Source organism: Hoplias malabaricus, chromosome 12 (assembly GCF_029633855.1).
Source record: "Hoplias malabaricus isolate fHopMal1 chromosome 12, fHopMal1.hap1, whole genome shotgun sequence".
NCBI classification, from domain to species: domain Eukaryota; kingdom Metazoa; phylum Chordata; class Actinopteri; order Characiformes; family Erythrinidae; genus Hoplias; species Hoplias malabaricus.
The window spans coordinates 8,336,069-8,363,903 of NC_089811.1; the positions used below are offsets into that span (position 1 = coordinate 8,336,069).

The 27,835-nt window shown below is 43.8% G+C and overlaps 1 protein-coding gene across 3 annotated transcripts; it reads right to left on the reverse strand.

Moving 5' to 3' along the window:
* Positions 1-27,797, reverse strand: LOC136710981 (coiled-coil domain-containing protein 138-like). 3 transcript variants are annotated; one of them, XM_066686913.1, is made up of 15 exons: positions 27,704-27,797; positions 26,863-26,914; positions 26,648-26,762; positions 26,353-26,426; positions 26,026-26,192; positions 25,600-25,758; positions 24,139-24,258; positions 23,856-23,933; positions 23,336-23,449; positions 21,917-22,069; positions 20,683-20,790; positions 18,515-18,656; positions 11,245-11,421; positions 3,312-3,450; positions 1-943 (listed from the first exon to the last, which is right to left on the reverse strand). In XM_066686913.1, the coding sequence occupies exons 1-15, from the start codon at positions 27,779-27,781 to the stop codon at positions 802-804; spliced, it is 1,818 nt and encodes a 605-aa protein (XP_066543010.1). In that variant the 5' UTR covers positions 27,782-27,797; the 3' UTR covers positions 1-801. The 3 variants fall into 3 exon arrangements, with proteins under 3 accessions (XP_066543010.1, XP_066543009.1, XP_066543011.1); XM_066686912.1 differs by having other exon boundaries at positions 26,845-26,914; XM_066686914.1 differs by lacking the exon at positions 3,312-3,450 and having other exon boundaries at positions 26,845-26,914.
* Between the last annotated feature and the right edge of the window lie 38 nt (positions 27,798-27,835).

Below are 27,835 nucleotides of genomic sequence, written 5' to 3' on the forward strand. Positions count from 1 at the left end.
ACCTGGATTTAAAACTAATAACTTTTCTGATACTTAAAGATAATTTAATTTCACTGTAAAATAAAAATGGTTAATAGAAATAAATACAAATAAAGAACAATTACAAATATTAAAGTAACGCTGAGATCTTGGACACAAAAATAACAGTAGTGTTTGTTATTCTTCTGCAAAATATTCCACAAATCATTCATTCATTCATTCATTTGTGTAAGTGCTTCATCCTGTTCAAGGTCCAAGGCCTACCCAGAATCACTTACACACCTGTGGACAGTTTCACACACTCACACTGTCACTCTCACACACACACACACACTCACCCAGTCACACTCACATCTGTAGACAGTTTCACACACTCACCCAGTCACTCACACACACACACACACACACCTGTGGACAAGTTCACGCACTCACCCAGTCACTCACACACTCACACCTGTGGACAGATTCACACACACACACCTGTGGACAGATTCAAACACTCACCCAGTCACTTACACATTCCACAGGTGAGTGCATGAGTGAAAGTGGGTCCAGGGCCTACCCAGAATCACTCACGCACCTGTGGACAGTTTCACACACCAAAGGTGAGTGTGTGATGGACTGGTGCTCTGTCCAGTGTGTGTTTTGTGCTCCGTGAATCCAAATGTGGTCTGGACTTGCAGAAATGAATGAATCCGTGAACATAAGGTTCTATTGCATTGTAGCTACAGTATCCTCAAAGCTCCAGTGAACATCTAATGTAGTGACACAGGTTCAGGTCTTGATGGCACTGATCGAGTGCGTTGTATAACAGCGACTCCTTTAAGGCCGTGTGAGCATCCCCAGGTTGAAGAGGATGGAGCTGAGGTTGATGCTGAGAAAAGCTCGAGCTGGGTCCACGGTTCTGTGCATTTCCTGCAGCAGCAGATGCAGCGAAGAGACTTCAAACAGACGCCTGTTCTTCCTGTAAATAACACACACACACACAGACACACAGACACAAATGAGGGTTCAATAGAGAGCTGAGCAACATGGGAAAAATTTATTTCAGGTGTAAGCGTGGCTCCAGACAATTTAACACATTCACCCAGTCATTCATTCACACACACACACACACACACACACACACACACCGCTGTGGACAGTTTCACACATTCACTCACACTTATTTATTGTTTTTAATGTTGTCAAAAAATGTATATTATCCTTTATTTGTTTATTATCTTGTTAGATAGAGAGAGTTAGCTGATTAAATTTTAATCAGAACTGAAAATACTGTATTGTGACCGAAGTTGAGACGCCGATATCCAGCTCTAAACGAAGTAGGAGATTAAGTACAACCCCCAGTTGCAGATGAAGTGAACCCAGAGCTCCAGGATGGAAGCAGGGCTCCAGATGGACTTTCGGGAAGTCTGAGGAGGTTTCCAAACCTCCACACGGCGCTGTGATCTCTCCTAATGAGGGTTAACGAGGTTGTTTAGAAAGCACCGCTAAGCTAATGAGGGTTTCCTGTGGGCCGCGAGCTCTGTGGGCAGCTGGAGCAGGGACGAGGTTCGGAAAGAGCCGGAGGAAACGATACGACAGGGATGATGTAACCAGAGACATTATAAAGGAGGAGGAGACGGCACGGGCTGATAAATGAGCAAGGAAAAGTTGTAAACCCTCTTTTCAATAAAAACAGCCAATCAGCAGAAGGGAAAGCCCACTCTCTCCCTGCAGCGGCGTGGAGATAGCAGCAGCTGCCAGAGCGAGCTGAAAAAACGTGATTTTAAAATGTGCAAACACTAAAAATGTTTGTCAACAGACCAAGCTGAAATGGAGATATCGATGACGATGGTGCTGATGTTGCAGATGCTCATCTGCATCGCTCTGTTGTTTTTTTTGGCTTAAGTCTGGCTCACACTACATATGAAACATGTTTTAAAAATCCTCGAGTGTGGGATGGACTCCGATTCTCTGTGTAACACGTGACATTAACGTGAGGTCATTGTAAACCAATGAGAGTTGAGCTGGGATTATTTCACCACCATCCCCTGTGTTTGTTTACATTGTAGCTGTGTCTGAAACGAGCGGAGTGCTGTTACTGAGGCAGTGTTAAGAGAGTCATGCCTGTATTTAAAGCTTGTTCAAGGCTGAGAAACAGAAATGACGCTGTAGATTCTGTTCTACGCCCTGAACAGAGCAGATAGCTGGATGGGGGATGGGGGCGTGGAGGACATGCTAAGAAAAGCAGAGAGAAAAATCAAGAGGTGACACTCTCTCTCGCACTGGTCTGACTGTGTAAACAAACAGTTTTGAAGCACCTGCTTTTAGATTTAAATTAATGTATATACCTTTATTTACAATTTTTTTAGCATAAAAAAAAATCTGTTGTATACAGGAACGGTGCTCCGGTTTCCTCCCACTGTCCAAAAAACACATGTTGGTAGGTGGATTGGCGACTCAAAATTGTCCATAGGTGTGTGTATGTGATTGAATGTGTCGTACTGTGAAGGACTGGCGCCCCCTCCAGGGTGTGTTCCTGTCTTGCGCCCAGTGATTCCGGGTAGGCTCCGGACCCACCGCGACCCTGAATGAATGATATTGGATACATCGCTGTCCTTGTGACATATTTTAATATGGTAATACAGTGGAACCTCTACTAATGAACTTTCCAAGATACGAACCGGGCATTTGAATATTATTTGCCTCCACCAACGAACCACGACTCTAGAAACGAACCCGAGCCTCCGTCGAGCCGGCGGCTGGAAATGGCCACTGACCCCAATAGGCGAGTCTCCCAGCGCCCAGACTTGAGTGAGCTTTTAAGATTAGCACATTGTAGCATTAGCAATTTAGCATTAGTGTAAATAGCAGACATCGAAATTCGTGCTAAGTTAAGCCGTATCTACGCTTCGTCTCCCCACATTCACCACCTACTCTCCATTATTCCACCCATCCCCCACCTCCCGTCATACAGCCAGTGCCTGTGTTACTCCTCCAGCCAGTCGTCACGTCTTCAAGGAAGCGATGTGTAACCACTTAAAACTTTATTTCTTTTTTATTACTGTTACCACTGTATTTCTTTTTTATTTTTAGTAACGCTACATGTATTTTTTTACTAATTTGAGAGTGTTGTAAACATATATCAGTTCGGGGTGGGGGCTGGAACGCGTTAATTGCTTTTCCATTATTTTAAATATTGGGGAAAATTGACTCGAGAAAAGAACTTTTCCACTTACGAACCGGGTCACGGAACGGATCAAGTTCGTAGGTAGAGGTTCCACTGTATATATATTGCAATGTCAGATATTTCAGTTATCGTATCAGAGGGTGAGTGTGAGAGCAAGGACCTGATGCCAGAGAGCTTCTGCAGCAGGAGGCTGAGTTTCTCTGCGAGGCTGAGGTCCAGACGAGGGTTTCGTAGCAGCAGCGAAACGCAGCGGAAGAAGTAGTCAGTGCTACAGGACTCCAGAAACACCGGCTGGTGCCCTGTGGAGGAGAAATTGAAATAAAGACATTCAGTATCATGGACTTGTGATGGCATTAGTGTCCCTATCTTACTCACTACACTTTACCCACCACAGCGAATGTGAACAGTTCCCTGAACTATACTTTCCTCCAAAATCCTTTCACATCTGTCATGTACTTCACCTCTGTCCCAGGGTTACACTACACAAGCCTTAATGTCACTGCTTCACTGCTCCATCACGTCCTACGCTTGGCAGCTATTAAGACTGAAACAGAGGACGGCAAATATTTGGGGAAAATATCATATTTTTATGATTTTCTAACACAGTCGTGTGTGGTTTAAGATCTTTACAGTGAACGTCCATTCATTCTTAAAACCCGGACCTCACAAAGAGTTTGTGACACCTATGCCACCACAGTCTCTTATGGGTTAAATCTGAACAAGGAGAAGCAGACCGTCAGTGTGTTGTTGATGTTGTTATTTACACATCAAAACATAGCTGTTTCAAACTGAGATTTTAACGTAAAAACGATTCATCCTTCAGCTCCAGGCGGCAGTTACTTTCTCTAGAAACCTGCGCTTGTAAAAAGTCGGCGAGCAGTGAGTAAATGCCTGACTGGTGTTTTCGCTGCACCACGGCAGGACCCCAACCCTGGATCCAATTTACAGAACGAGGCTTTAATCTCCGGAGAACTGGACCAGAAAGAAAAAACCTCTGGCAATCAGAACCATTCGAGCGGGAAATGTGAACATAGCAGGACATATTTAACTGTATTAAACACTGTCACAGATTTGTACTTTGTCATTTTTAACCCCTTGTTGTTGCTGTTTTTGTGTGTTTATACCATGACTACATCCCTAGTGAGGGTCTCCTTTATTGAACTCGTTATTGAAAGAATGCGAGTATAAAGCACAGGATGAACCATTTATGTTTTCATTTCAGTAAAAACCTAATCTCCATCTCTTTGAACACACTGACGACTGGGTGAAGGGAAATGTGAACTGTACGACACCTGTGTGACAACCTTAAATTCCCGCTGAGCACCGAAGCAGTGAAGAACACGTCTGTCTGCCTGCCTTCATCACATTCACCAAATTAGGTTCAAATTGGGCATGAAACCACACCAACGGAGCACAGTGTTATTTCCCAGTCTGCCTTTAAGCAACACAAGGTAATATTTTCATCTTAAAATTACCGTTTCTAAATCACTGTGATTTACATCACTCTGTCACTGCTACTCTTGGCTCAGCACTGCTGAAAATGCACTATGTAACCTTTGGTGGAGGGTAGGACACTTGCTCGGTCTAACTCTGTTACAGAAGCTAAATGTCCCCTGTTAAAACCCTGTTATGACGTGGAGAATTAAAACTGCAGCTCTACTGATATAAACATTGCAGTCTTTCAGACTGAGATTACAATATAAAAACTACTATATCTTTGTAGTATTTCGAATGGTTGTCCCATACTCTCTGCAGCAGGACTGTAGGTCTGTGTACCATAAAGCTACATGATGCCTACATAAGCCTTGTGTGGTTTACACTCAAATAAACCTCCATAAACATCTATAAAATCGTATTACTCAAGCCTCAGTGTCACCACTTACAACCCATTCATTCATTCATTGTCTGGAACCCTTATCCAGTACAGGGTCGCAGTGGGTCCGGGGCCTACCTGGAATCACTGGGCACAAGGTGGGGACACAGGGAGAACCAGTGTGGGGCTTGAACCAACAAACCCAGGACCCTGGAGCTGTGACAGTGATGCTACCTGCGGCACCAGTGTTTATTTTGTTGCAATTAGTGCTGGCAAAATGAACACAGGCAGGAATTGCATTACATTTTTAACGTTAATTAATCATTCATTATTCATTCATTCATTCATTATCTGTAACCCTTATCCAATTCAGGGTTGCGGTGGGTCCAGAGCCTACCTGGAATCATTGGGCGCAAGGCGGGAATACACCCTGGAGGGGGCGCCAGTCCTTCACAGGGCAACACAGACACACACACATTCACTCACACACTCACACCTACAGACACTTTTGAGTCGCCAATCCACCTACCAACGTGTGTTTTTGGACTGTGTGAGGAAACCGGAGCACCTGGAGGAAACCCACGCGGACACGGGGAGAACACACCAACTCCTCATTAATCATTTTACCAAATTTGGACATAACTTCCTCCCATAATTCATGCTTTTTTATGGAATCTAGTGAGGCATTAGCAGTTTTATTAATCGATATAAACACAGTGTTACTACGGTTGTGTTCAGAAGGTAGTTTACATGTTACTTATTGCTGAAATATTATTAAATTGTATTAAATACCATAACGAACACTCTCCTTTACCCCATGTCTCTTCCTCTCTCTCTCTCACACACTCAAAGACATCTATCGTTTCCAGGTTTGAGTCTGAGCTGTGTTTCAGCATTAATTTTCTCTGTTAAAGTTTTGTGTTCAATGTTAAACCTCTCCCTGAAACTTTTACTCAGGAAATTATTCATTCATTCATTCATTATCTGTAACCCTTATCCAATTCAGGGTCGCGGTGGGCCCAGAGCCTACCTGGAATCATTGGGCGCAAGACGGGAATACACCCTGGAGGGGGCTTACTCAGGAAATTAAGAGACTTCAATTCAAACATCACAGAAAATACTCACAGACCTTAGAATAAAGACAAAAAAAAAGAACAGTTTCCCTGAGCCACTTTTATCTCCCTCTTAAAAATACAAAGCTTCAGTCATAAGAAAAGGCAATGCGATTAATCGTGATTAATTTCAGAAAATTGTGTGATTAATTATTCATTCATTCATTTATTATCTGTAACTGCTTATCCAGTTCAGGGTCGCGGGGGGTCCAGAGCCTACCTGGAATCATTGGGCGCAAGGCGGGAATACACCCTGGAGGGGGCGCCAGTCCTTTACAGGGCAACACAGACACACACACACATTCACTCACACCTACGGACACTTTTGAGTCGCCAATCCACCTACCAACGTGTGTTTTTTGACTGTGGGAGGAAACCGGAGCACCCGGAGGAAACCCACGCGGACACGGGGAGAACACACCAACTCCTCACAGACAGTCACCCGGAGCGGGATTCGAACCCACAACCTCCATGCCCCTGGAGCTGTGTGACTGCGACACTCCCTGCTGCGCCACCGTGCCGCCCCTTGTGATTAATTAGCTAACTTTTTTTAATTGATTGACAGCACTGCTTTGCAATATGTTCTTTAAAAACTTAGGGTTTGTTGCGCACTCAAGAAAATCGTTATCACAAAAAGAAACTGAAACACTGTGATGCTGTTTTAGGGCTGTATCGCCCACCCCTATTCCCTACGGTAAAATGTTACCGACGCGATGTTGCAAACAGGTGGGACGCTCAGTTAAACAAGTTCAGACTGGCCACTGCATCTCTCCCTGGACAGAACAGGACAGAACATACTCCCTCTGCCTCGTGATCTGGACGCACACACTTATCTCAGCGTCTCAACAGATGGAGGAGGAGACGGTGTGTCTGCCTCGTCTCTCCACATCTGTCTCACAAAAGCTCATCGGCACATCTGTACTCTCTCTTCTGCGCAGGTAAGCTGATTCCCATTAGAAGCTGCCCGAGAACTTCAAAAGATGTCCAGTGGAGTGTCTGACGGCTCGGCCTCTCCTGGGGGCTGATTTAAGACGTCTTTCTCTCTCTAACTCCCACTGTCTCCCACTATCCCTAACTCCCACTGTTTATCTTTCTCTCTCTCTCTCCCCTTTCTCCATCAACCTTTCCCACTGTCTCTGTCTCTCACTTTTTCTCCCCATCTCTCACCCCTCACTCCCCATTTCCAAGTTCACACTCTCTCTCTCATCTGTCTCTCTCCCTTTCTCTTATTCACTTCCTATATTTCTCTCTCTCTCTCTCACACACACACACACACACACACACAAAGCACACGATTTGCAGTAGATCCTTCAGTGTCTATTTTTGCATTTGCAAAAGTTACAGCTTACCTCCTATAAAGCTTTTTGTTGTTATTATTACTGCATATATTTATATGTATTACATTTTCTGGCTGGAACAGAAGGAAGGCAGGAGAAGAGTTTCACAGTGGAGAGTAACCTCCTGTTTTACTGTGCGTACCACAATAAACCACTTCTCTCTCTCTCTCTCTCTGACACATTGCAGAGCATTAAACAGAGCCGATGCAGGGGGTTTCCCTGGAGATGAGTGCAGGGGCCCAGGGCTTGACCTTCAGGTGTGAACCCGAACCTGAGCTTTCACACCAGCTCCATGACTCTGCCCTGAGGCCTGGGTTCCTGTAAATTGGAGCCCAGGGACCTGCGGTTCTGCTCAGTCTCACTAAGAGGAACCTGGGAAAGGGTTCTGTTAGAGGATTGGATCAAACAGTGAGAGAGAGAGAGAGAGAGAGAGAGAGAGAGATGCAGAAATACAGGTTGAGATTGAGAGAGCAACATAAAGATAAAGAGACAGTTGGAGGTAGGGAGAGAAAGAGAGGAGACGAGTGAGAGAGAGAGAGAGAGAGAGAGAGAGAGAGAGAGAGAGAGAGAGATGGAGAGATACAGTGCCTCAGCCTCCACTGGTCTTACACTTGTGACTAACATTAAAAATACTGCGCCACACTTTTACGGTAATAAACCCGATGTAAAGATTAAGGTCCGCCCGGTTGTAATGAGCTGAAGGTGATTAGTCTGCAGTGCGTGACTCCTCAGACGCATTAGCAGAGCTGCCCGCTGCTTAATGGAGCAGAAAGGAGCCAGGCTGATGGAAGTGTTAATGGCCTTCACGGTGTAACCAGGGCTAAAGCATATGGGCTTAATCACGCTAATCACTGCACTGGATATGGCCATGAGCTGATCCTCCAGCAGCCACGCTCTCTTAGTCCACATGGGGCTGGAGATTTCTCAAAACTGATTCTCCTTCCTCTGTTTTAGAAAATATCTCTGTCCAGATGAATATGAATCATCATGCCAGTCCAGTAGGGGGCCATAGTGCCTCTTAAAGTGAGACATCAAAACACCATGACGCATGAGAGAAACACAGGATTTTAATCCCAAATCGGTCCATGCTCCCTATGTAGTGCGCTACACGTCCTAATATGACTGAATCTAGATCTTAATAATTCATTATATATTTCTAATACAGCATCATTTATATTTATTCATAGGTATCTAGTGCTGTCTGTGTGTGTACGGTGTAGTTTATGATTGATGTAATTCACTATAGAAGGAGTGAGGAGCTGTTTGAGTTTCAGACAGAGACAGACACACTGTCAGCATTTTCAAAAAGCTCAGTTTTGCCGTAAACACAATGCCACCTCTAATTTTCAGTGACAACAATCTGCATTTTTAATGTATCTGGCAAAGTATCTGGATACATGCGGATGGGGGCTCTTTAAATACAACCACACCAAGCTAAAGGGTAAGCATTTGTTGTGTCTCCCACCTAAAGTGTCGCTGAGGCACTGAGGCAAGCAGGAAATTACAAAACAAGATGGATATAATGCAGTGTAGACATTATCAGAGTCAAACCTGGGCCAAAGTCCTCCAGCTGTGAGGCGTGCACATGGAAAATGGAGACGATAGAGTGACGTACTTCAGCAAACTATAAACAAATCCACTGTTTTATAGCCAAGGAGAAATAAACAGATGCCCAATGTTTATTTCTGCTTACAACAGAAACAACGATCCCACCGTATTTTATTCTAACGCTGATTTGATCTCTAAACCTCAAAGTCTCGAGTTCTGAATCAGCGAGATCAGACCTGCCAAAGAAGCTTAGCAGTTCTACATCATTACCTTTGTTTACATTCACTGGGCAGCATTAAGAACACACCCCAGCCACAACATTATGGAGCTCATCCACTGCATAGGTCTGGCTCTAATGGATTCTACTGGACTCTACTGGGCACTATTCCACTCCACTGGATTCTACTGGACTCTACTGGAGACTTTTCCACTCTATTGGACTCTACTGGGGACTATTCCACTCTATTGGACTCTATTGGACTCTATTGGACTCTACTGGGGACTTTTCCACTCTAGTGGACTCTACTGGGGACTATTCCACTCTACTGGATTCTACTGAACTCTACTGGGGACTATTCCACTCTACTGGACTCTACTGGGGACTATTCCACTCTACTGGACTCTACTGGATTCTACTGGGGACTATTCCACTCTACTGGATTCTACTGGACTCTACTGGGGACTTTTCCACTCTACTGGACTCTACTGGATTCTACTGGGGACTATTCCACTCTACTGGATTCTACTGGACTCTACTGGGGACTTTTCCACTCTACTGGATTCTACTGGACTCTACTGGGGACTTTTCCACTCTACTGGACTCTACTGGGGACTATTCCACTCTACTGGGGACTATTCCACTCTACTGGATTCTACTGGACTCTACTGGGGACTATTCCACTCTACTGGACTCTACTGAATTATACTGGACTCTACTGGGGACTATTCCACTCTACTGGACTCTACTGGGGACTATTCCACTCTACTGGGGACTATTCCACTCTACTGGATTCTACTGGACTCTACTGGGGACTATTCCACTCTACTGGACTCTACTGAATTATACTGGACTCTACTGGGGACTATTCCACTCTACTGGACTCTACTGGGGACTTTTCCACTCTACTGGACTCTACTGGGGACTATTCCACTCTACTGAACTCTACTGGGGACTATTCCACTCTACTGGACTCTACTGGGGACTATTCCACTCTAATGGATTCTACTGGACTCTACTGGGGACTATTCCACTCTACTGGACTCTACTAGGGACTATTCCACTCTACTGGACTCTACTGGGGACTATTCCACTCTACTGGATTCTACTGGACTCTACTGGGGACTATTCCACTCTAATGGGGACTATTCCACTCTACTGGATTCCACTGGACTCTACTGGGGACTTTTCCACTCTACTGGACTCTACTGGGGACTATTCCACTCTACTGGACTCTACTGGGGACTATTCCACTCTACTGGACTCTACTAGGGACTATTCCACTCTACTGGACTCTACTGGGGACTATTCCACTCTACTGGACTCTACTGGGGACTATTCCACTCTACTGGACTCTACTGGGGACTATTCCACTCTACTGGACTCTACTGGACTCTACTGGGGACTATTCCACTCTACTGGATTCCACTGGACTCTACTGGGGACTTTTCCACTCTACTGGACTCTACTGGGGAGTTTTCTACTCTACTGGACTCTACTGGGGACTATTCCACTCTACTGGATTTCACTGGACTCTACTGGGGACTATTCCACTCTACTGGACTCTACTGGGGACTATTCCACTCTACTGGATTTCACTGGACTCTACTGGGGACTATTCCACTCTACTGGACTCTACTGGGGACTATTCCACTCTACTGGGGACTATTCCACTCTACTGGACTCTACTGGGGACTATTCCACTCTACTGGACTCTACTGGGGACTATTCCACTTTATAAGACTCTACTGGACTCTAGGTTTCATCCCTACTCGGCTCTGACAGTAAGGTGTGCTGTGCTGATTCCCTCCTATCACTGTCCTGAGAAATGTCCACCATTCTCATAATATCTGTACATCTGCAGTGCAACCATGCAATCATGGGAGTGGTGGAAGGGTGCTCAAGAATATTTGTGTGTCCAGGAGAATGATTCTACCAGGTTCTGGCCCTGATGGTGAGCCATATGCTGTGAACTACAGCAGCAGGAACTGCAGAGTGACAAGATGAGTGTTTCTAATAAAGTGGACATGCGGTTCAAGCTATTAACTGATTTCCATTTGACTCACGTGTCTCAGAGCTCATCTGCAGCAGGATGTCCACTGCTGGAGAAAGTAAACCGGGACTGCCCGTCCTCAGCAGGGACAGAATGGCTGCAAGGGCGTGGTACTTCAGGAAGAAGGCCTGTCCCTCGTCCGTCCCCACGTCCCCATGCAGGACGTCCAGAGCCTGGGCCACGATGTCTGCTGCTCAGAGGAAGTACACAAGAACTTGATTATAAAACAACAACCTGAAAATTATACTCTAACCAACATTCACACATTTCAACTTATCTCACCAAATTCATCAAAGTTTCCATACTTTTCAAGACACTGGCCTTCGGGGTTTTAAAGGAATCTGCAGCCACACCTTCACAGTTCAGTCTTTAAAGTTGGTTTGGTTTTTTCTGCTTCTCAGGTCCAAATAAACATTCAGCACTGAATCAAGCATCATGCTAAATCTTTTCATTTTCTCTTCTCTCGCAAATATAGAAGGTTAAAACAGGACGTTTTTTGAAAAAAATAAAATGTTCGGTCCACGTTCACATCAATGTGTGAATCTAGGGTCCACCAACCCACACACCGTGAAACAAGACCCCCCAGTCAGTTTTTTGTGTGCTGTCATTAAACATGGGATACGAGCCGTTCGGGTTCTGCTCCACTTCTCACGTCAAGTGCAGAGACTTTAGAATTGCCCCACCCTCTCGTCTGAGTCTGTCCAATCACAGCACTGGACCAGTGTTTACGTGAGAGTGCAAAGACAAGGTTAAACGCAGCAAAACAAACACGGAGAAATAAGTGCACTGAGTAAAAATGGAGAAAACGAAAAGTAAGAAGAAAGAAAAACGAGCGAAAACAGCTTCTCATTCCTTACTGGTGTGCACTCAGGGTCGGGGTGAACAGCGAGTGGCTCATCATCTTTTAAATGAACAGGTGCTGAAAGCAGACATTCTGAACAATGCTGTTTAGACAGAGGGAAAATGCTGCTGTGGGGCTTGTGGGGTTTTGACCATTGTGGAGGACACAGTTTAAAGGTTTTTTGAGCTCCCGGCTTTTCACGTTGTCTTTCCATTTCCTTGCACAACTGAATTATGTGAAACCTACTGTCCTCAGAAACCACCTACTTGCACTTAAATGTGGTAAATTAATAAATGAACATCACAAACTGATATTTTCCCTTGTTTATAGGAAAGTACTGAACCATAGGAGCGCTTGGCACAGTTTAGCGGAGGATAAATGGCCTCGTTCTCTATCGCAAAGCTGAAGAATCAAAGCGTTAGAACTTTAGTGCTGCCGTATACCTGCCATTCCCTGCAAGAGAACTGAAAACGAGGCAGATTAAACTAGCTGAAGAGAAATGGACACAATAAAGAAAACCACCAGAGGACGGCTCAGGGTGTTAGCAGCTCGGGAAAAGGGCTTTAGAGAAGCTGTAAGGCTGATGCCTCCCAGATGGAGCTCCCAGACGTTCCTATAGTGGACTTTACTGGCTTCATAACAGAGTTCCACCTGAGCCAGAGACACATAAAACTGTCCTGGGATTTGGGCAGAACACTTCTTTCCCAACTGCTCCATCACCCACTGAGAGACAGGTCGAATAAAAGATGCTCCAGAGTCAGATGTGCTTTCTGATCTGCTTTGATTTCTTCAGGAGAGATCTCTTTCAGAAAGTTTAGTTCAAAAGAAGAATCTCCAAAGTGAGTGTTATGAGAAGCATAAGGGTGAGAAGAAAGGCCACTGTGCGTTATCCCCAGTCAGCCTTCAGATTAAAAGGAAGCAGTGTTCATATTAGCAGGTGATTTTGGTTTGGTTTTAGACTCCCACCCCACCCCGAAAACTGAACTATACAGTGTTCTTTTATTGTATCTTAATTCTTATGATACTTTTGGACTTTCTGCACCAGTTCACACAGACGACCTGATACTTACACTTTAAGAACAATAACCTCACCCCTAATGCATCAAAACTGAATACTATATGATAACTCAGTCATACATTCATTCATTCTTCTGTAAGTGCTTTATTATGATCAGGGTGGCGGTGGGTCCGGAGCTCACCAGGAATCATTAAGTGTAAAGCTGGAAACTGGAAAATTTCACACCACGCTTTCACATCACAAACAGTGACCAAGGGGAGGACCACACCTGGGAGCCCGAGAGCCACCTGTGTGTGATCACCATGCCATCAATACATGGTTAATATATAAATATCTATTATATATTTTTTCCAAAACAACAACAATTTTGTTTATATGGTACAACATACGATTATCTATAAACTCTGACAAAGACATGTCCCTCTGTTAAACCTCAGCCACCTGAATTTAAATTTTTCCCAAAGTGTTCTCATGGAAAAAATTTAAACCCATACTTTGTCTGAGAAACTCATAAATAAAAACAAACAGAAGAGTCTCTCTCATCTTCAGCCAGAGAACTGGTGTTTGTGTTAATCAGGGGCCTCACAGGCTCAGGGTCCTGGATTCTGGGTTAAACACTGTTTACTGCAGGGTCCAGAAGGAGCCTCCTCCAGCTTCAGAAACATTTAAGGACACTGCAATACACTGCAACACACTGAAATAAACTACACTACAATAGACTGCAATACACTACAACACACTGCTATACACTACAACAACACAATGCAATACAATATAACACACTGCAATACACAGCAAAACACTGCAATACACTACAAGACACTACAACACACTGAAATACACAATAACACAATGCAATACACTGTTATACACTACAACACACTGCAATACACTACAGCACAATGTGATACACTACAACACAATGCAATGCAATACACTACAATACACTGCAATACACTACAGCACAATGCAATACACTACAATACACTGCAATACACTACAGCACAATGCTATACACTACAACACAATGCAATGCAATACACTACACTACAATACACTGCAATACAATGCAATACAATACATTACAACACACTGCAATACACTACAGCACAATGCAATACACTACAACACAATGCAATACACTGTTATACACTACAACACAATGCAATGCAATACACTACACTACAATACACTGCAACACAATACACTACAACACACTGCAATACACTACAACACAATGCAATACACTGTTATACACTACAATACAATGCAATACACTACAACACACTGAAACACACTGAAATACACAATAACACAATGCAATACACTGTTATACACTACAACACACTGCAATACACTACAGCACAATGCTATACACTACAACACAATGCAATGCAATACACTACAATACACTGCAATACACTGCAACACAATGCAATACACTACAACACAATGCAATGCAATACACTACAACACACTGAAATACACTACAACACAATGCAATACACTGTTATACACTAGAACACACTGCAATACACTACAGCACAATGCTATACACTACAACACAATGCAATACACTACACTACAATACACTGCAATACACTACAACACACTGCAATTCACTACAACACACTGCAATACACTACAACACACTGCAATACACTACAACACAATGCAATGCAATACACTACAACACACTGAAATACACTACAACACACTGCAATACACTACAACACAATGCAATACACTGTTATACACTACAACACACTGCAATACACTACAGCACAATGCTATACACTACAACACAATGCAATACACTACACTACAATACACTGCAATACACTACAACACAATGCAATTCTCTACAACACACTGCAATACACTACAACACACTGCAATACACTACAACACACTGCAATACACTACAACACACTGCAATACACTACAACACACTGCTTTACACAGCAAAACACTACAATACACTACAAGACACTACAAGACACTGAAATACACAACACAATGCAATACACTGTTATACACTACAACACACTGAAATACACTACAACACACTGCAATACACTACAACACAATGCAATACACTGTTATACACTACAACACACTGAAATACACTGCAATACACTACAACACACTGCAATACACTGTTATACACTACAATACACTGCAATACACTACAACACACTGCAATACACTATAACACACTACAACACAACACACAGAAATACACAACACAATGCAATACACTGTTATACACTACAATACACTGCTATACACAACAACAACACACTGCAATACACTGCTATACACTACAACACATTGCAATACACTATAACACACTGAAATACACAACACAATGCAATACACTGTTATACACTACAATACACTACAAGACACTGCTATTCACAACAACAACACACTGCAATACACTGCTATACAGTACAACACACTGCTACACACTATAACACACTGCTACACACTATAACACACTGCAATACACTATAACACACTACAACACACTGCAACACACTGAAATACACAACACAATGCAATACACTGTTATACACTACAATACACTACAAGACACTGCTATTCACAACAACAACACACTGCAATACACTGCTATACAGTACAACACACTGCTACACACTACAACACACTGCTACACACTACAACACACTGCAATACACTATAACACACTACAACACACTGCTACACACTATAACACACTGCAATACACTGTTATACACTACAATACACTACAAGACACTGCTATACACAACAACAACACACTGCAATACACTGCTATACACTACAACACACTGCTATACACTACAACACACTGCTACACACTGCTATACACTACAACACACTGCTATACACAACAACAACACACTACAACACACTGCTATACACTACAACACACTGCTACACACTATAACACACTGCTACACACTATAACACACTGCAATACACTATAACACACTACAACACACTGCAACACACTGAAATACACAACACAATGCAATACACTGTTATACACTACAATACACTACAAGACACTGCTATTCACAACAACAACACACTGCAATACACTGCTATACAGTACAACACACTGCTACACACTACAACACACTGCTACACACTACAACACACTGCAATACACTATAACACACTACAACACACTGCTACACACTATAACACACTGCAATACACTGTTATACACTACAATACACTACAAGACACTGCTATACACAACAACAACACACTGCAATACACTGCTATACACTACAACACACTGCTATACACTACAACACACTGCTACACACTGCTATACACTACAACACACTGCTATACACAACAACAACACACTGCTATACACTACAACACACTGCTACACACTATAACACACTGCTACACACTATAACACACTGCAATACACTATAACACACTACAACACACTGCAACACACTGAAATACACAACACAATGCAATACACTGTTATACACTACAATACACTACAAGACACTGCTATACACAACAACAACACACTGCAATACACTGCTATACAGTACAACACACTGCTACACACTACAACACACTGCTACACACTACAACACACTGCTACACACTACAACACATTGCAATACACTACAACACTGAAATAAACTGCAATACACTGCCATACACTACAACACTCTGCTATACACTACAACACACTGCTACACTGAAATAAACTGCAATACACTGCTATACACTACAACAACACACTGCTATACACTACAACACACTGCTACACTGAAATAAACTGCAATACACTGCTATACACTACAACAACACACTGCTATACACTGCAACACATTGCAATACACTACAACACTGAAATACACTGCTATACACTACAATACACTATAACACACTGCTATACACTACAACACACTGCTATACACACTATAACACACTGCTATACACCACAACACACTGCTATACACACTACAACACACTGCTATACACACTACAACACACTGCTATACACCACAACACACTGCTATACACTACAACAACACACTGCTATACACTACAACAACACACTGCTATACACTGCAACACATTGCAATACACTACAACACTGAAATACACTGCTATACACTACAATACACTATAACACACTGCTATACACTACAACACACTGCTATACACACTATAACACACTGCTATACACCACAACACACTGCTATACACACTACAACACACTGCTATACACACTACAACACACTGCTATACACACTACAACACACTGCTATACACTATAATATACTGCAGTACACTACATTACACCGCAACAGACTATAATGCACTACAACACACTGCTATATACTACACTGTCAGAAAAATTGTCACTGTGGTGGTACATTTCGCTGTCAGTGTGTACCTTTAGTTAGGGAACATAACTGTTTCATATTCTACATTCATTCACTTATATTTTGTTCTGTTATTTGACAGTTTTATAATGAAAGATTACAGACATTGCCCTGTCTTCTGGAGAAGAGAATGCAATGAATCTATAGTAAACACCACTGATGTACATTTAAAGGTACATTACACTGTTTGTACCTTGACTAACAATAATGTACCTGTACAGTACCTTTATTCTGAGAGTGTACAACACTACAACCCTCTGGCAGGGCTTTGGAGGAAACTGCTGAACTCTCTGTAAAACTAGTGTCTCCATCTGCTGGACAGAGGCGGAACTACTCTGCAGTGGCCTCAGGCAGAGCCCCATGAATGTAGAGAATCACAGAGGACTGATTTATTGATCTCCTGTTTATTGATCTGTGTGGGAATATCAAAAGTAGAGTAAAGACTTAGTTCTGTGTGGGTTATTTCTGATGACTGACTCACTGATGAAAGGGGAGAAAGTGTGTGGAAAGTGCAGACTGTAATCTTTTGATCTGCATCATTTTTGTGTTTGAGACCAAATGAGGTGGCGTTTCATTACGACGTGAATTTGATACAAAAACCTTTGTGCTGTTTGCAGTTCTTAGACAAAATGCAACTCACAGCTGTCCATAAATAATCTTTAAAAATAAAATAAAAATATTATACGTACAGAATGAATAATGTGACTGGGTGTGTGTGTGAAACTGTCCACAGGTGTGTGTGTGTGTGTGTGTGTGTGAGAGAGAGAGAGTTACTGTGTGAGTGTTTGGTGCTCTGTTCAGTGTGTGTTTCTGCCTAGTGCCTATTGATTCTGGGTCAGCTCCAGACCCACCGTGACCATGAGTAGGATGAAGTACTTGGAGAAGGTGAATGAATGAATAAATGAATGAATGAATGAATGAATGAATGAATGAATGAATGAATGAATGAATGAATAACTGCAGAAGTCTAAAGGTTAAAGCTTCTCACCCTGGCTGATGGTTTTAAGGATGATAAGGGAGGACAAGAAGCGAGTGTGGAGGCAGGACGCTCTGAAGAGTGGACACACTCTGGACTTACAGCCAGACACTTCCTCCCCCAGCCGCCGCAGAGTGGACGTCAAGGGAGGGTGCTGGAGAAATAGAAATAGAAAAAAAACCAATACTGAAATAATAACATGAATATATTACTTTAATACTGACAGAAATATAACTAAATAAAACTACATTATAACTGATTTTTTCATAACATTATAACAAATTTTTTTCAGTTAATTCTATGTAAATATTCTGGTGATTAGAAGCAGGAGCCTAGCTGTAACATGGACACGGTGCATTAACCAACAATAGCAGCTTCACAGTCACAACCTGATCTTTGGTGAAGAAGGATAAGCTCAAGCCTCTAACAGGGGAGTCATAATGGAGGGGTTTCTGATAAAGTGGCCAGGTGTATCTCCAGCTGTGTGAGAGTGTGTGTCTGTACCCGAGAGCTGTTCTCCAGCTGTGTGAGAGTGTGCCTGTACCCAAGACCCCTTCTACAGCTGTGTGAGCGTGTGTCTATACCCAAGACCCCTTCTCCAGCTGTGTGCGAGTGTGTCTATACCCAAGACCCCTTCTCCAGCTGTGTGAGAGTGTGTCTGTACCCAAGACCCCTTCTCCAGCTGTGTGAGAGTGTGTGTCTGTAACCGAGACCCCTTCTCCAGCTGTGTGAGAGTGTGTGTCTGTAACCGAGACCCCTTCTCCAGCTGTGTGAGAGTGTGTATCTGCACCTAAGACCCCTTCTCCAGCTGTGTGAGAGCGTGTGTCTGTTCCCGAGACCCCTTCTCCAGCTGTGTGAGAGTGTGTGTCTGTAACCGAGACCCCTTCTCCAGCTGTGTGAGAGTGTGTGTCTGTAACCGAGACCCCTTCTCCAGCTGTGCGAGAGTGTGTGTCTGTAACTGAGACCCCTTCTCCAGCTGTGCGAGAGTGTGTCTGTACCCGAGATCCCTTCTCCAGCTGCGTGAGAGTGTGTCTGTACCAGAGACCCCTTCTCCAGCTGCGCGAGAGTGTGTCTGTACCCGAGACCCCTTCTCCAGCTGTGCGAGAGTGTGTGCCTGTACCCGAGACCCCTTCTCCAGCTGTGCGAGAGTGTGTGCCTGTACCCGAGACCCCTTCTTCAGCTGTGTGAGAGTGTGTGTCTGTACCTAAGAGTCATTCTCCAGCTGTGTGAGAGTGTGTGTCTGTACCCGAGACCCCTTCTCCAGCTGTGTGAGTGTGTGTGTCTGTACCCGAGACCCCTTCTCCAGCTGTGTGAGTGTGTGTGTCTGTACCCGAGACCCCTTCTCCAGCTGTGTGAGAGTGTGTGTCTGTACCTAAGAGTCATTCTCCAGCTGTGTGAGAGTGTGTGTCTGTACCCGAGACCCCTTCTCCAGCTGTGTGAGAGTGTGTGTCTGTACCCGAGACCCCTTCTCCAGCTGTGTGAGAGTGTGTCTGTACATAAGAGCCGTTCTCCAGCTGTGTGAGAGTGTGTGTCTGTACGTAAGAGCCATTCTCCAGCTGTGTGAGTGTGTGTCTGTACCTGTACTTAAGAGCCTTTCTCCAGCTGTGTGAGAGTGTGTGTCTGTACCTAAGAGCCGTTCTCCAGCTGTGTGAGAGTATGTGGCTATACCTGAGAGCTGTTCTCCAGCTGTGTGAGAGTGTGTGTCTGTACCTGAGAGCTGTTCTCCAGCTGTGTGAGAGTGTGTGTCTGTACCTGAGAGCTGTTCTCCAGCTGTGTGAGTGTGTGTCTGTACCTGTACTTAAGAGCCTTTCTCCAGCTGTGTGAGAGTGTGTGTCTGTACCTAAGAGCCGTTCTCCAGCTGTGTGAGAGTATGTGGCTATACCTGAGAGCTGTTCTCCAGCTGTGTGAGAGTGTGTGTCTGTACCTGAGAGCTGTTCTCCAGCTGTGTGAGAGTGTGTGTCTGTACCTGAGAGCTGTTCTCCAGCTGTGTGAGTGTGTGTCTGTACCTGTACTTAAGAGCCTTTCTCCAGCTGTGTGAGAGTGTGTGTCTGTACCTAAGAGCCGTTCTCCAGCTATGTGAGAGTGTGTGTCTGTACCCAAGAGCCGTTCTCCAGCTGTGTGAGAGTATGTGGCTATACCTGAGAGCTGTTCTCCAGCTGTGTGAGAGTGTGTGTCTGTACCTGAGAGCTGTTCTCCAGCTGTGTGAGGGTGCAGTAAGTTAAGCGCAGTAATGGCAGCTGGAGAAAAGGCTCTGCTTTCTGGATCTGCTCCACCAGAACTGGAAGAACCTGCAGGAACATGAGACAGAACTCAGGAAACAGTAGAACACAAGTGTCAGCCACAGCGCCCTAGACCCTCTCAGCTCTTTTTCCCCTCACCGGAGCGTGTCTGGGTGGGCAGAGAGGCATGTGTAAGCAATCACTCTCACCTTAAAAAGCCCATTGTTGCACTAAATCTCTGAAAAAGGGAGAAGAAAAACAAGAGCCTTTGCTCATTTTGGGCATGTTCAGACATGCAGGAGTGTGTGTGTGTGTGAGAGAGAGAGAGGGGGGCTTCCCACATTTCCATTAGAGACTAAAAGTTTGGAAAATACCTTTTAAAAGCTCACAGATAATGAATCAGTTTTAAATAAAGGCTACACTAGTTTTATTTCCATACACCTATGTTGTTTCTACACTCACTGTCCTCTCTCTCAGCTCCACTGACCACACAGGAGCACTCTGTAGCCCATCTGTTGCTCTGCATATGTTTTTACTCCCCTTTTAACCTGTTCTTCCATTCTCAGGACCCCCACAGAACAGGTATGACTTAGTGGTGGATCATTCTCAGTGCTGCAGTGACACTGACGTGGTGGCGGTCTGTTGGTGGACTTTTCTCAGTCCAGACACAGAGGGGTTTAAAACTCCAGCAGTCACTGCTGTGTCTGATCCACTTGTACCAGCACAACACACACTAACACACCACCACCACCACGTCATATTTGCTTTTTGGGAGTCCTGAGCACAGGGGGAATGGGGCTAAAAATGGTATGCAGCGCAACAGATGGACTACAGTCTGTTATCGTAGAACAACAGAGTGACCGGAGAGTGGACAATGGAAGTGACTAAACAGACAAAGAGATAAGATGAGGGTGACGTGCCCGCTTCTGATAATTACACAGTGCAGTTTCTGCAGTTCTGAGCCTGGAGTAGCAACAACAGCGGACCTATTCTCCCTGTTACAGCTCAGTGTAGCATCACAATGATTTTGAAGCTGTGATTTTAAGGTACAAATATTACATAGTGTTGCTTTAAAGCTAAACACTGTGATACACATGATCTAATGTTTAGATTAGTTGAACATTTTGCGTTCCTGTTGGGAAACGTTGGGCCTGTACTGTGGGTGTAGACGAGGACTGGAGAGAGTTTGACAGACCTTGGAACAGCGCTCGTGTAAAGACAGCGGTGGAACTCCAAACTGATCCAACTCCCTCACATTTTTCTCTTCCTCAGTATCAACCAGCTGGCCGTCCACCACCCAGTCCAGCAGCGAGGCCAGCAGCTTCAGCGTGGAGGAGCTCAGGGGTGCCTTGCGTGGGAAGAAGAAGAAGAAAACAGAAATCACAGCTAATTTGTAACTCCTGTGCAGCGTGTGGTGTGTGTAGGGTCATTAAGGGATGTGTGGGAGACCAGCAAAGAAAAACAATCCTGATTAAACAACAGCAGATTAGAGGCAAAGAATCTTGATTGCGACAAAACATCCTTTCCTAAAGACATATCAGGTTTCAGGCTAATCATCGCAGAACCAAACCTGATACCCATAATAAACTACACTAACTCAATGAGGAACCTGAGCGTCTGTAGGGAGCAGTCTGTCACTTCTGGTAATGTCTTATTTAATCAGCCTGTGTTTGCAATGTAAAGTCTGTAATGTGAACGAATCCGTCCCTGAAACATGCGTATACTGATATGTCTATGCGGCTCCGTCCCAAATGTGCACCTTGAGCCCTGTGTAGTGCACTATGTAGCTCCTTAAATAAAGGCTTTCACACCCAAGCACTGTGCACAGTCTCGCCAGCATGGCTCCTTTGCTAACATTCAGTGCATTGTTTTGTGCATTGAGACACAGCCTACAGTTTGCCGCTGCTGGATGTTGACCACAGCACGAGATACATGCATACAGGCAAAAAAGGCGCATGAAATCTGATCTGAGCGTTCACTTTGATGTCACACGCCCACCAATCAGATACGTATCTGATCTACAGCACATATGACAGTGAAAAAAGAGGTATTTATAAACTATGCAGTAAATGTATTCATTCATTCATTCATTATCTGTAAGCGCTTATCCAATTCAGGGTCGCGGTGGGTCCAGAGCCTACCTGGAATCATTGGGTGCAAGGCGGGAATACACCCTGGAGGGGGCGCCAGTCCTTCACAGGGCAACACAGACACACACACACACACACACACACACACACACACACACACACACATTCACTCACACCTACGGACACTTTGGAGTCCCCAATCCACCTACCAACGTGTGTTTTTGGACTGTGGGAGGAAACCGGAGCACCTGGAGGAAACCCACACGGATACGGGGAGAACACACCAACTCCTCACAGACAGTCACCCAGAGCGGGAATCAAACCCACAACCTCCAGGTCCCTGGAGCTGTGTGACTGCGACACTACCCGCCCTGGCAATTAAATTCATGTTCTAAATTACTGAAACCGAATAGAGCTTCACACATTACAGAATTAATTGAAGGATCCGCTGATTGCAGTGATATTAATTAATAAAATAAGATACAGGTCCTGCTTTGATGGTTTCAGAGTAAAGCAGGGCGTACTTTGCTAGCTTTGTCTGAAGCCTGAGGAGCATCTTGTTTGGAAGCTTTAGGATGAGATGACTTTGGAGCGATGTTTTCCCGTCCTCGGTGTGCCACGCCAAACTCGTACTTTCGCTGTCCAAGAAATAAACACAAATATACAGTTAGTCACTATACACACAGAAGAGCAAACACCAAACTAGCACCAGTTAAAGAAAGGTGATTAATAGTATCATTCATTCATTCATTGCCTGTAACCCTTATCCAGTTCAGGGTCTCGTGGGTCCGTAGCCTAGCCAGAATCACTGGGTGCAAGGCAGGAACACACCCTGGAGGGGCCTCCAGTCCTTTGCAGGATGACACACGTTCACTCACACACTTACCACCTCCTCAGGTGTTAAGTTACAGCTAAAATACGTTAAAGTGTTAAGGAAATTTTATCTTGGAAATAACTTCTAAACTCGTGCTCCTAAAGTGGGAGGAATTTTTAAAGGTTTAATAGATGATAGGAGCAAAATTTTAAAAGCAGAAGTTCTTTTACCTGTAGATTGTCGAGACGAGCCTGTACTTTCCGAGACTGACACTCTAATCGACGATTCTGCTCACCCACTTCATTCAGCTGCAAGCAATAATCACACACACAGCGTCATAACTTTTACAATCAAACTGAGGCATAAATATCAATATCACAGCAAATAAACGTTTCTCAAACACTACTTTATTTAATCATATGTCCGCTGGAATTAGTCAATGTCTGCCATAAAAATGAATACAAATTAAACTGAACTGACATTAGAAAACTGAACCAAACTGAATATTCATACCTGTTTCTTCATGGTGTCATTTAGTTCCTTAATGGAATCAAAACTGGATTTGATTCTTTTATTCTCTTTGATCTTTTCTTTCAGAGCATTCCTCAGCTTCTCCATCTCCTGCTGGTGTTGCTTTGGAATGGAGGGAAATAAAAGTAGTAGAGATTAGTGGTGGGCGACATTGCCATCAAATACTTTCACAATATTTGTGTTTTTTGCTATAACAATATTCTTGGCGCTATTACTAAACATTCTTTCATTCATTCATTCATTATCTGTAACCGCTTATCCAGTTCAGGGTCGCGGTGGGTCCAGAGCCTACCTGGAATCATTGGGCAGAAGGTGGGAATACACCCTGGAGGGGGCGCCAGTCCTTCACAGGGCAACACACACACATTCACTCACACACTCGCACCTACGGACACTTTTGAATCGCCAATCCATCTACCAACGTGTGTTTTTGGACCGTGGGAGGAAACCGGCGCACCCGGAGTAAACCCACGCAGACACGGGGGGAACACACCACACTCCTCACAGACAGTCACCCGGAGGAAACCCACACAGACACAGGGAGAACACACCACACTCCTCACAGACAGTCACCCGGAGGAAACCCACGCAGACACAGGGAGAACACACCACACTCCTCACAGACAGTCATCCGGAGGAAACCCACGCAGACACAGAGAGAACACACCACAATCCTCACAGACAGTCACCCGGAGGAAACCCACGCAGACACGGGGAGAACACACCACACTCCTCACAGACAGTCACCCGGAGGAAACCCACACAGACACAGGGAGAACACACCAAACTCCTCACAGACAGTCACCCGGAGGAAACCCACGCAGACACAGAGAGAACACACCACACTCCTCACAGACAGTCATCCGGAGGAAACCCACGCAGACACAGGGAGAACACACCACACTCCTCACAGACAGTCACCCGGAGGAAACCCACGCGGACACAGGGAGAACACACCACACTCCTCACAGACAGTCACCCAGAGGGACCCACGCGGACACTGGGAGAACACACCACACTCCTCACAGACAGTCACCCGGAGCGGGGCTCAAACCCACAACCTCCAGGTCCCTGGAGCTGTGTGACTGTGACAGTGACAAATATTTTCTTAATTTCAAGAACATTCATTAGCAACAAAATAGATGTGAAATATTTATTTTAGTCAAAAATTTGGCAGAAACGAAAAAATATCTGTAAACATTTGGTTATTTTGTAAAAAAAATAAATATAAAATAAAAGAAATTATAAAAGATTCTGATTTTGTATGAAATAATGTAATAAATAAATCTACCACAAAACTAAATAAAATATAACATAAAAAGCTAAAGGTACACAATAAATAAAACAAATACACGTTCATTCCACATAATAAATGTATGGGTGCAATAGCATTAAATGCAAAACTATTGCTATGCATCATGGGAAAAAAGTGAAATTACGAACCTGCTGTAGGTCGGTGATGCGGCTCAGCACCTCCCCCTCCACCCCCTCCAGTCTGTGTATGGTGTTCTGTTGATGGAGAAGGAGATTCTCTCTTTGTTGGAGCTGCTGCTCACGTTCAAGCAGCTTGGCTGCCCAGGCCTGCTGACTCAGCCTCTCAGCCTGGAGACACACACACACACACACACACACAAAAAAAGCAATGAAAATGCCCTCTGTCTGGAGATACACACACTGTAAAAAAGCGTTCATGCAATTACAAAGTACTGTTGTAGGCTGCTAGTCTATTTTTGCTGCTGACTGAGAATTTCATGTTACTAAAAGCATGTTTAAAACACAAAAGCAAGGTTCTGCAGTGTACAGTAGTCTGCCCTTTTGTTCAAGATGTAGCGCTGGCATCACATATTATAATCATGGGGATATAATCACCTGCAGCTTCTCATAAATCTGAACCATCTCTCTGTAAACCTGGCTGATAGGTGTTGGGCTCCTGATTAAAGTCTCAGTTTGGTCCCTCATTTTTTCTCTGTCAAGCCACAGCAGGTCACTCGCACAAGAGCTGGAGCTGAACGCCACGTCTGAGGGCAGCGTCACGTCTGCAGAACAGCAGTTACAATACAATAATAAGTTAAGCTAATGATAAAGGAGACTGGTATTTGGGATTAAGCTGTAAATAACACCAACAGCCAATGAGGGTTCAGACAAGATCCTGAACTTTGTCAGACATGCTCTCTGATATCACTGGATAAGAGTTACCCGTCTCTGTGCATAAGATGTTGGTTTCACTGAGCTCCTCTTCACTTTCAGAAGCACTGCAGGCAGAGTCCAGTCTGCGTTAGAAATAAGGAAGTTTAGGGGTGTTAAAGTACTTCTGAACAATAACGTGTTCTCCGTGTAACTGTGTGAACTTAACTATGACAGTTTGGCAGGAATACATGTAATTTTATGCCACTAATAATGGTAACGTGGGGATTCTAATGCATAATTCATATAATGCATGACCTCTCTTGTTTATTATGTGTAGTACACATTGTTTGTGATATTCACTGACCTCTGCGGTCGACTTGAAACAACCTCAAAAAGTTCTTTCAGGGCTTTGTCATAATTTCTAATCTCTCTGAACCTGGGTGACCTTCTCCCTCCGTCCATTCTGCTCTCTGCAGCGTCTTAGGAAACAGATCAGAACACTTCCGAATCAGAAACCATTTTAATCAAGAAGCAAGGCTACCAAGGAATGTGATTCCTCACCAATTAGAATTTGCTTACTGTGGTTTCCAGGCCTTTCGTAACCACCTGCTTTAAACTCTGGGTCAGAAACCTGGCGTTGAGAAAAGATATTCTGTGTTAAAGTTGTGAACAGTGTCAGTTCAAACAAGTCATTACACTGAATCATTACAGCAGCCTGAAACATGAGTGTAAATACTGTACATTAAGGAGAAATGGAGCCTTGACCGTGGTTTTTGAGGTCAGTTCTGCTTTAGAGGACACATTTACTGAGGCGGGGGCATCTCCCATGTGTTACCTAGAACACTCCCATATTTATTATGTTGTTCCCACACTTTAACAAGACATTCCCTACTTATTAAGCAAATCTCAAGACTTTTAAAGTCTTATAAGATAAATTTCCCACCTGAATAAGTCATTATGAGTTATTATGCCATTCCTATCAATTTCAACATAGCAACTGTGCACTATTAATCTACAGCACATTTCAGGAGTTTGTAGAAACCTAAAGGTGGGGGGTTTAACCTTTGTGTCTGAATACGAGCCTGTTTTCACCCGTAAACAGACTTTAGTAAACTTCATTACTGTTAAAATGTTCATGGGTTTATAGAAAAGAGGTTCTCATTTAATTGTAAATAAGAGAATTGGTTTATTCTCTGTATTCGTCCACAGAGAGAGGGGGAGAAGCGTGTTATAGGGCAAATTACGAACATAAATATCGACAAAGAACAGAAATAGGCTCCGTAAACAAACAAACAAACAGAAAAGTCCGTTGTAGTGAGTTAGCTTAGCACTCTTGATAAGTCAGCTGATATAACCGAGCTGCTTAAAGCTATAAATACCCCCCGTGCTTAAATTAAGTAATCAAGTACAAAACATTTACCCCAATTCTCCGTTGTGAATATTTATTCTTTAATATTTCTGCTTTTAAATTGAAATCCTTTCCCCTGCCGCTGTTCATCTTCAAACCCGCCGCCTGCTGCTGCTCAGCAACGGCTGTCACTATTTCACCTTC